The sequence below is a fragment of the Abrus precatorius genome, unplaced genomic scaffold, assembly GCF_003935025.1.
Source record: "Abrus precatorius isolate BTA unplaced genomic scaffold, Abrus_2018 Scaffold11, whole genome shotgun sequence".
NCBI classification, from domain to species: domain Eukaryota; kingdom Viridiplantae; phylum Streptophyta; class Magnoliopsida; order Fabales; family Fabaceae; genus Abrus; species Abrus precatorius.
In genome coordinates, this window is record NW_020874303.1 from 6,048,586 (window position 1) to 6,059,910 (window position 11,325).

At 29.6% G+C, this 11,325-nt stretch overlaps 1 protein-coding gene across 1 annotated transcript; it reads right to left on the reverse strand.

Annotated features, from left to right (window-relative positions):
* Nucleotides 1–5,202: 5,202 nt before the first annotated feature.
* On the reverse strand, nt 5,203–8,933 carry LOC113854714 (cytochrome P450 72A68-like). Its single transcript, XM_027485888.1, has 5 exons — nt 8,619–8,933; nt 7,430–7,647; nt 6,881–7,125; nt 5,933–6,320; nt 5,203–5,807 (listed from the first exon to the last, which is right to left on the reverse strand). The coding sequence occupies exons 1-5, from the start codon at nt 8,890–8,892 to the stop codon at nt 5,376–5,378; spliced, it is 1,557 nt and encodes a 518-aa protein (XP_027341689.1). The 5' UTR covers nt 8,893–8,933; the 3' UTR covers nt 5,203–5,375.
* Between the last annotated feature and the right edge of the window lie 2,392 nt (nt 8,934–11,325).

The window sequence follows — 11,325 nt, forward strand, 5'->3', positions numbered from 1 at the left end:
TCACCCTTCTTTTAAGGCGAGCTTAGCTCATCTACTGCATTGTTATGGGTATGGACATCAACGTCAATAAAGTTATTTTATCAGGATCTCCACTAGATTATGGATGATGAAAATTAGCAGTCCTTGTCTTACCCTCCCTCATCAACCTCCTCTACGAAGAGGTTAATGTCCCAATTGATTCAAATGATATACTTGTGCATAAACCAAAATGGATAATTATTGTTGCAATTGATGCCTTTGTTAAAAGTGTGCATAGAAGACCTGACAGGCCACTGTAGTAGCTGTAATAACCATCCTATCCTTTTCCTCAAACTTGACTAGCAAACAACAATTGAGCATGGTGCGGAGCACCATCCCCTAACTGCAAAAGACCATTTTCAGGCAAGCACAGTTATTGATGAAAGGCATTGTTTGCTTGGAAGCCAAACCAAACCAAATTGCGAAGGATATGCTAGTGCATGACAATGATTAAGAGGGAGCATCTTGTAGTGAGCTACTGCAGCTTATGATTGCTAAAACTGACCCCAACTGTTGTTGAGAAAGAAGAGGCAGACAAGGATCATTGATATCATCTTTTTAGCACACCACTTTTTTGTTTTCCATTACTTTATTTTATGTTTAATTTCAGTTTTTAATGGGTTTGTGTCTAATTTCAGTTTTTAATGCTTTGTGTTTAAGAACAATTTCCTTTTTGCATGTACATGGGTACCTATGAACATTTAAGTTTGTCTATAATTGAATATTCTACATTTCTCGAATATCTTTTTACGGTGCTGATATTTTGCAGGCCACAAAAAAAAATTTGTTATTTAGTGTGTTGAGGGTCATCCTGGTTTAAGCAACAGGCAAATTCCACGTCTCTAGCTGCTCTAATACATGGAAGTCCCTTTCTACTTTTCACCATTCCATCTATTTTTCATGTATAGAATTCCTGTTGCTATAATTTTAATTGTTCAAGTATCTACAACCCAATACTTTTATTGCATATCATCAATACTTTTAATAATTCATAGGTAGTTTTTGACTGAAATACTACCAACCATGCATGTTTGAACTCCACAATACTTTACATTGTTAGCATTTGAACTAATTTTCCTTGTTGTGTGTAGAATTACCTTGCTTTATTCATTTTAGAACTTGTCTTTGTTCTTGCCATGCTGCCATGTTTTACTATCATTAATATGATTGAGGCAATATTTTCATCACATTCCCACATGAGCCAAAATCATCTTACCTTTTAATTAATCCATTATTCAACACTTTTGAGCATGACTCTCATGTTTCTATTCCCAATATAACCCCTAACCTAAAGCTGAAAAACCAAATTGTCCTTCTATGTGACTTTGAGAAAATGAGTACCAATTTGGATGAGTTAAAACTCTTAAGAACTCTTAAGTTTGGGGTTAGCAAAATTGTTTGGAGACAAGCACAATTCTTAAGTTTAGGATGGTCAATTGTTACTAATGTATAGAAATAATGTCAATCTAGTCTTCTGGAAAAAAAAAATAGAAGGGAAATTGAAGTTATAGCTAACTAAAAAGGAATATGATACTCCACTACTATAATAAAATAGACAAGTACAATTAAAAAAAAATGTCAAGCAATTAACCCAAATCTTAAGCTTTTTAACTCATCCTTCATATCCTCTTTGACTTAGGAAATAGCCAAAATCCAAAATGTCTTCCTACCTGAGCTTTAACCCCATTACAACCCATGCAAATTCCTCTTGATTTATGACATTACTACATAGATAGCTATGAATTAGAACATTGCCAAGCCTATGGTAAGGAGTTTAGCAAAAGTAATCGAAAGGGCAAACACAAACTTATACACTTGAGCATTAGAGTGAAACATTCATCTTGGAAATGGAGTTTAATTCATGCATGGTGTAAAGTAATGGTCAAGTTACCTATGAATAGTATGAGTTATTGCTGCAAGAATGGATAGAAGAAGTTATGTTAAGTTTTTTATTACAGCCATTTGTTCATAAAGAAAAAAAATTTGCTTGAGGACAAACAATAATTTTAATTTTCTGAAGGCAAGAAAGACTATGTGTGTAGGTTGATAAAAAAGTTTATGTGGTTTAAAGCAGTCTCCAATGCAATGGTACAAGAAGTTTGAGTGTGTTATGTGTAAATAAAACTATAAAAGACTGCTTTTGACCTTGTGTCTTTGTCAGGGAGTTTTCTAATGATGACTTTATTATCCTATTATTATATGTTGATGACATGCTTATTGTTGAAAAAATATTTCTAAAATTAATAGGTTAAAGAAGCAGTTAGGCGAGTCATTTGTCATGAAGGACTTAGGAGCTACTAAATAAATTCTTGGTATAAGAATCTTACGTGAGAGAAAAAAGAAGTTGTGGCTATCACAAGAACACTACATTGAAAAGGTATTGTAGAGATTTCAGATGGAAAAAGCAAAAAGGGTAAGCACTCCTCTTGCAGCTCATTTTAAATTGAGTTCTAAATAGAGTACATGAAATGAAGCTAAGAAATTAGATATGCAACGAATTCCTTATGCATTTGCTCTACGTAGTTTGATGTATGCAATAGCTTGGTAGTCTAAGTTGCAAAAGTGTGTAGCTTTGTCAACTATAGAGGTAGAATTTATTGTCATGACTGAAGCTTGCAAGAAGTTGCTATGGGTGAAGAAATTGTTAAAGGAGCTTGGTTTTGTTCAAGAAATGTATCTACTATTTGTGGATAATTAAAGTGTTATTCATCTTGGTAAGAATCTAACTTTCATTCTAGGTCTAAACATACTGATGTGGTATCATTGTATATGAGATGCTTTAGATGCTAAGTTCTTAGAGTTAGTCAAAGTTCATATAAATGATAATGATGCTAATATAATGACTAAGGTGCTACCAAGAGAAAAGTTTAAAGTTTGTTGTGAGATTGTTGGTTTGGCGATTATCTCCACATAGTTGTGAGGGAGAAGAATTGTTAGGTCTTTGGGCTCTTTTCCTATGTGGAGAAAAGTTTAAATATGTTGGCCCATTGTGTGTCATTAAAATTAGTGGCAAAGGGTCAGTTAGGGTATGAGAAAAAAGAGGCTCTTTATGGCAAAACATTGAGAGAGAAGAGAGAAAGAAAACCCTTTGCTATTTTCGTATATCACCAAAGTGGTATTTTTTGAATTAGAACTAGGGCTTCTTTCACCATTAGATCAGGCTACTTTTTTGGTAAAAGGTTCATAAGATGTGAATCTTTATTTTGTCTGGTTGGATCATTGAAAAAATGTTTGGAAAGGGAGAAATAAATATCACAATTTCATACTCTACAATTGGATTTTTCATCTTCTTGTTTGTTGTTTGAGAGTAATGGTGCTTTATTTATTTTGGTTGTTTGTAAGCACAGTTTATGCACTCATTAGAGACCTTCTTATACCCTTTATTGGTAATAGATTATTTCTTTTGACTGGACGACTCATGGTGTTTTACCCTTACCTTAAAAGGTTTTTCCATGTTAATAATTGTTTGATTCCTCTAATATTTTGTGGTTCTATTTTTGCTCTATTTCTATTAGTGCTCCTCACTAATTCTTACAAGTTTGAGAGAATATTTTTCTACCTCCTATTACTCTTCTATTGTGTTTGTGTTATTATGTTTACATTCCTCCATTAATAAAATATAAATGGTTCACCATAGATGTAACTATAGATTTAGTTACTCATCATAACATAAACAATTAAAATAGTTACAAACAAATCCATGGATATAAAAGTAGAAAACAAATTAAAGGAATCTTCCAAAAGAAGGGAATGGAAAGAGTTCTCATTCTTCAAACACGTTCTTAATTACTTGCTTGGCTCTAAAGAAGACTTTATTTTCTTCGTCAATGATCTCACTCTCATTGACTCCAAGTGTTGTCAAAGGTACATCAAAATCACGATTTTAGGATGTCAAAGATGATTCCTAATTGCTACCTTTGAGGTTCCTTTTATATGGTCTCAAAAACCTAATATTTTTTTATAGATAAACTTTTCGTTGGTAAGCACGACTATGCAAAGCCATAAGTACAACTGTGCATGTAGTTCAAAACACTCTCGTGCTGGCTACTAGGGGATGAATGTACTGGTTAAAACCTTATTTTTCATCCAATTTAGATTCAAAATATACTCAATCTAATTGTAATTTTTTTATGTTAAACTACATAATTAATATGGACAACTAGTACAAAATCTTATTAAAATAATAGTCACACATAAGTATATAATGTATAAAAGCATGTCAAAATATAGATTTATCAGTGTCATGTGTCCAAGTCATCCCCTGTCCTTCAAACTTAGATTTATTTTTTGTACAAACAAAATTCAATAAGATTGTGACATATGTTTTGTACTTTCATATCTTCTATAGACAAAATTTAATTAAAAATTTTAAAAAAATAAGTTTCATCCCTTGGATAAAACAAAATAGGTATTGATATGGTAAAAAGACCTAAAACAAAAAAAAAATTATTTTAATAATTTTAAAAAAATATTAAAAAATAAAAAATTCCACCGAAGTTCCTTCAATTGAAAAGGTACGTAGAATTTACCTTGTTTTAAATGACGAATAAATGGAAATAGGAGGAGCAACTAAAATCAACAACGTTGAAAAAAAGCTGAAATACATTAACTTAATCATTAATGAAAAAATATGTTAAAAATGGAAATGATTTCAAAAATATAATATATAATGTCGTATCTCAAGATATTTGAAAAACTATCAATAAAATCACGATAATTTTAATAATTTAATTTGTTACATTTAAAAACCTAATTTTAGAGTTCATTTTATTTACTCTAAGAAAATCGTTGGATTGCTCTTTGAAGATATTTCAGCGATAAATTGTTATGTTTGAACATAAGATTTTATTTGTTGAATCAATACTTGAAGTAACTATTTTAGAGTAAAGCTCACCGAAAAAAGTTAAAAAAAAAGTTGCTAGCAACACACTTTTTATTATTAACTAAATTTATTTAAAATTATAAAAATAATATGAGTTTCACTTTTAAATTAATGTTCCTTTTTTTATATTTTTATAATTTTCAATAACTTTTAACTGATAATAAAAAATATATTAAAGAAATTATGTTAAAGGATTTGTTGCTAATATTCCTCAAAGATAAAAATAAATGTGGTTTGAACAACTGAAATCTCAAACTTAAAGCAACAATTTTTAAAATACTTTGTTTTGCTGTATACTTTAGAATGAAATTAAACTTTTTTTTTTCTTTCTCTCCTTGTTAACAAGATAACAACTCATTGAAAGAGATTAACACACATAAATATGTAAATGAATTCAAATGATAGTCTCTAAGCTGTGATCTTAACATTACATTATGTCGTAGTTGTGCAAAATACAATATAAGAGATTATTATTTTATTTTTGCACTTTACGTAAAATGATATGAGCACCGAATTGTGGCTTGAGAGAAAGTATCATAGCTGGAGCATGAGTATATGCTGGAGAAAGTTCAAATGAGAAATGTTGTAAAACCATGGACAACGCCATCTTTGCTTCCAACATGGAGAAGTTTTGTCCAATGCATATTCTAGGACCCCATGAGAATGGGATAAATGAAACTCTACCATTTGTTGCTTTTGAAACTCCTTCAGAAAATCTCTCAGGATTGAACACGTTAGCATCATCACCCCAGAGTTCATAGTCATGGTGAATCAAAACTATTGGCAAGGAAACTTCCACTCCAGCAGGTAATGTTACATTTCCAAGTTTCACATCTTTTTGAGCAGTTCGAGTAATCCCAGGTGCAGGTGGGTATAATCTAAGAACTTCGTATAAAATCATTGTGACCTATTATGAAAATATTTATGATAACGGTAAGGACTAAGGGGGCATACTATTTTGTAGAAACAATTAACATTTGTTTCTTATAAATAAAACTAGAGTTTTTGTAAAGATAAGAATGCAATACTTACAATCTTAAGGTGATTTAGGCCATCAAAATCTGGTTTTTTGTTGCCAAAAACTTGTAAAACCTCCTCCCTTGCACGTGCTTGCCAATCAGGGTACCTACTTAATAACACCATTGTCCAAGCAAGCAAACCTGAAGTTGTTTCTTGCCCTGCAAAGTAGAATAGCTTGCATTCCTCTACTACTTCTTCCAGTTTCAATCCAACGTTCTTATTATTTCTGTGTTCTTGAATTTCCTTGTCATTTGACTCCAAAAGTATATCTAACAGGTTGTTTTTAGTTGTTTCACCTGCTCTTAGTGCTTTTTCTCTCTTTTTAATCATATTTATAAGCGAAGCTTTTATATCTCTGTCAATTTTCTTCACCCTCCTATTCACAGTAGTAGGTAGAAACCTACAAATAAACGTTGCTCCATCCCATTAATATAATGAATGAAGAGGATTATTTATTTTTTCAAACTTAATTGTATTTCTAGTGGTTGATCTATCGATGGTAAATATATTTGGTTCTTTATCAGCAAGATCCAAATTTTCTCCCGCTTGTATAAAAGTTGAACGTCCAATTCTATTTTCATTTAAGAAAAATTGATCCGTATAAATTAATTTTAAAGAATATTATATCAAATAAAGATTCATAATGATAAATGTTGCTATGAGTTTTCTTCATTCTATTTGAGAGACATCACATTTTTCTCTACAATTTATTAAAAATTATAAAACTATAAGTAAGATTATTTAAACTATAATCTACAACTTTTACATTTTAATAAATTTAAATAATAATAGTATATTGAAAAGAATGTATTATATAGTGTTACTAATATTTCATTTATAACTATTATTTGCTAATAGTTGGTTCTGGTAAATATACTACGATGTTAGTTTAGATAAATAAAATTCATTTAATAAGCTTCATTTTGCTTTAATCATGAAATAGCTACATATTAATCTTACCTCGATCCAGGTATGTAAATTTTTAGTGTAAGATTCATTGTAAGTTCAACTTGCTCATTTAGAAGTTGAAATATTCTCTGTCCTTCTTCATAACTACTTCCAAATGCTGCTCGGGCAATAGCATCGCCAGCAAAATTCTGAAGGAAAGGCCATACATCCATTTCACACGATCCATCTGAAGACAACATTCCCTCCCATTTGGTAATTAGATCGCTGCAACTTTTGAAGAATATCGGTAACATAATCTGCATTGTAATGAGGAAGTAACAAATAGTTAAGGTTCTCTCAATGTCATACTAAGTACAAACGCATTCATACTTCAGAGCATGTTGCTTATAAAATAAACCAAACCTATGTTGCTTGCAGAAGTATATTTTGCATGCAAAACATGTCACATTTTTTAAAGAGTTTTTTTTTTTTCCATGCAAAAGTAGAAGACAATAAAATCAAACATACAGATCCAAAATCCAATTCCCCAGTATTTTTGACGTTTTGAAATGGTGCATAAGGCAATTACATAAGATCCATATCTAGCAGAGAGCAATCAACCTTCAATTTTTCTAAATTGAATGCAGGGTTTATTATCCTTCTGTGCTTGCTCCATTTTTCTCCCTCATAGCTTACAAGACCAGCAGCTAGTAACTTGGCAAGTGGATTCGATTGAGGCTTTTGAAAGTCATACATCTTATTAAATACGTCTTTAATTAGCTCTGGATCCAAGAGGATCACCTTTGGTGTTGGTCCAGACCAAATGAAAGAATTCTTCCCTGCATACCATCAGCAGCTTTATAAGCAAAACTATTAAAAATATATCAGGAACTGAAGAAACAGAGAAACTTTGTACGTGTGTTATTTTAATTTGAGATGAATTACAATTGATGGAAACTTTTGGTACAGATCCTAGTGTTTTATATCAATTTTAAAAATGACTATGGGAATTATGGTGCTGGATAGTATTGTTCAATGAAATAATTTTGTAAAGAAGCACGTTCAATATAGCATAATAGCCTATTGCATTGAGTAACAAAGTACTTACAGCAAACAGATAGGCGATAAAGGGTATGTTATTTTTCTCACACAATGTTGAGATTCAATAAGCAAGTATGATCGCTAATTCCATTAAAGGACTGGGGATTGTCAATGATTTGATGGACCAACAACAAATTGCCAAAGCAATCAGTCAACAAATGAAGATATTATAGGCTATAAGGCTAACATAGGAATCCAAACACGGTATCATGCTCTATATTAGTAGTTAGCAATGAATTAAATGAAGCCATAATAAAACTTGATAAAAAAAATGAAGCCCCAAAAAGAATAGGGTCAAGTCAAATAAAATATTCAATGAGCGAAAAATAAACCAAGACTTGTGACATTAAAAAAAAAAAGGAGCACAAGCCTAAATCAAAGCTAGTTGAACTTAAAAAATAATAAAATGTTCTATATTTGTAGGTTAGAACATATATATAAGCTAGATGATTACGAATATAAACTGCTAAGGCATTCAAAATCCTGGCAAAGTGAACATATAAGCTGGACAACATAAATTAACACCGATTTTCAACAAAAACTAAACAAACACTGCATATTGTAGAAGGGGCTGCAAAACAGAGTCACTATCTAGAAAAAGAAATTGTGTACCAAAGAAAAGTGCATGAACATAACTGATCAAATTATAAAGAAAAAGGCAAATAGATGAAAGTTGCAAATGAGGAAGAGTGGAATCACAAACATATACCATATTCTTTGACAGTTTGTTGGATATAGGAAAACACACGTGGCACTATGTCATCAGAGAGATCCATAGGTTTGGACATGGCCTCCTTTCTCGACTTCATAGACTCTTTTGTGTCTCCAAACAAAAGCTTGTATGGATTGCCTTGAAAACCCTGCTTTCTTAGAAGCCTCTCTAGTCTCTTTGGCCTTAGCCATAACCAGTTTAACAATTTCCATGCCCATATTAGAGCAATTATCATTGTCATAACTAAGCCTACGCCCCACAATGCTTCCATTTTTCTCTTAGTGTCTTGATGGGGCAAAGAAAACGAGTGATGATAATAACACCAGAAGAATACCTCCACTTTATATATAATTTTACCGACCAAAAAGTAAGATGTGCTACACGACACTTTTATTTATCTTTTTGTTTGTTTTTTTTAATTAGTCCAAGAAGAAAGTAATGATATATTTTAGGAAATATTATTAAATATAGTAGTTTAAATCTTTAAATGATTTAGTTGAAAACATTTTTTTTTATTTTTAGAGGATTAATTTGATGTTTCTCTTGTAAGTATTAATTAAATTACAATTCTAAAGCTAATAATGAAAACAAAATGATTTAGATACTGTCTGTGTTACAAAATATGAAAATAATAGTATGAGGCGTTTTCAAACATCACAAAACCCTGTAAACTATAACAAGTTTTTTAAAAAATATATATATATTTGTGGATATACAAAATAGACAAGAAAAATGGATATAAATAGACACAAAACTTGTCCCAAAAGAAAGATGTTGTTTAGTTTTGGGAAATATGTTTTTTTCAATTATAAAATTATCACTTTAACTGTATTTAAGTTTTTTCTATTAAATATTTATATAAGAAGTAAAAAAATAAAAAAATATTTTCACTAATTTTATATAAATTTTAAAATTTTGAAAATGAAATAAAAATAGGAAGACAGTTTTATAATTAAAGTAAAAATTAAAAAAATTAAAGAATGTTTTCTTAAAATAACTCCTTGAAATTAAAACAAAATTTCTCTTTAAAAATGCCGGAAACAAAACCGTGCACGAGTAAATAATTGAAATGTAATAATCATTTAATAAAATTCTTTAAAGCATAAAAAATATTTAACATTATAACATTTAATGCTATTAAAATATTTAAATTTTGTAATATTTAATTTTTTATATATTAAAAAAAATCAAATTACAATAACAATGTTTAAGAGGAAAGTTACAGTCGTGCTCTCAACTCAAATTGATAACCAATCAATGAAATTTATTAACAATTTTTAAGGCACCAAATAGAGGCTAAAAAATCTCAAATAGAAATCAGAATCAATTAAAAAACATATAGTATTTTCCTTTTTTTTATAATAAGTATTTTATTATTTATTATTTATCACTTTAATATTTTATATAAAATTAAAAAATAGATTTAACGTTCCTATTTTTCTTAAAATTATCATATAATTTTCTATTAGACTTCTTTATTTTTATTACTTGATTATTCCTTTATTTTAAATTAATAAATAATTGATCAAAGATAATCAAACATTTCTTGAACTTCTAAAAGAACAGATAAATAAAAAATAATAATAATAAAAGATGGCATGTAAAAAGTATCAAAGGAAAAAATATACAAGGTGATCCAAAGAGTATACGCATAATGTAGTGTAAAAACTTAAAATTTTATTTAAATAAAAATTTGTATTTAATTTTATTACATATTTTTTAAATAAAACTCAAATATTCATTGGAGAACCATATAAAAAATAGCTATAGTAATACATTTCAATTTTGTATTTCTTTTAAATATGACATAAAGCAGTTGTTGTTATTATTATTCTTTTTATTTAAAACATAAAAAATAAATATTAAATTTTAAATATATCAATTATTACATTTTTTTTATCCTTATTTATTATAGAATTTATGTTAATAGAACATTTATTTGTTATTTATATGAGTAAATAATTTTTTATTAATTTTGTTTATGTTTTTTATCCTTATAAATGTAGATCATTTGTTGATAAGTCTCTATAAAAAAATTTGTTCGAATTTAGTTCCTATAAAGTTAAAAATTTAATATTTAATCTCTGTCGTCAACTCTATTTTATTAAGAGCAGCCAGCTCCGCACTGCTACGTCATTTATTTTATAATATTTTATTAACTAAACTAGCATTTTAGTCTCTGAGAGAGTTTGAATCCAACATTTTAGTTTCTGAAACATTTAAAATATTACATTAGTCCATAACTTTCTTCCCCGTTATGCATTTTAGTCCTTGACGTTAAACCTTGTTAAGAGACCGTCACAGAAGGCTAAGCTATCACGTTCAGTATTACGTCAAAATTCCTGTCGGCAACAACGACATCATTTTGGAAGCTAGCGTGGCAGAAATAATTGCGAAACGGTGTCGTTATCATTGAAATCTCTTTTGCCCAAATTGAATCAAACATATCAAAATATATGTTGTGCCTCTAGTCTTCTTCCACCATTAGGGTTAGGGTTCATGGTTGCAATTGGGTTACTTGATTTTGTTGGGTTTCTTTCGTTTCTCTATTGTTGGGGTATCTTGCTTCTATTATTATGTTCCTTCCTTCCTTGCACGATTTGAGTTTCCAACACTTTATATGAGTAGTAATAGCAATATAAGTGTTCGGAGAGCAAGTGTACCTATCGAGAAGTAATACAGGGTTCTTAAATTAAGTTTTCGA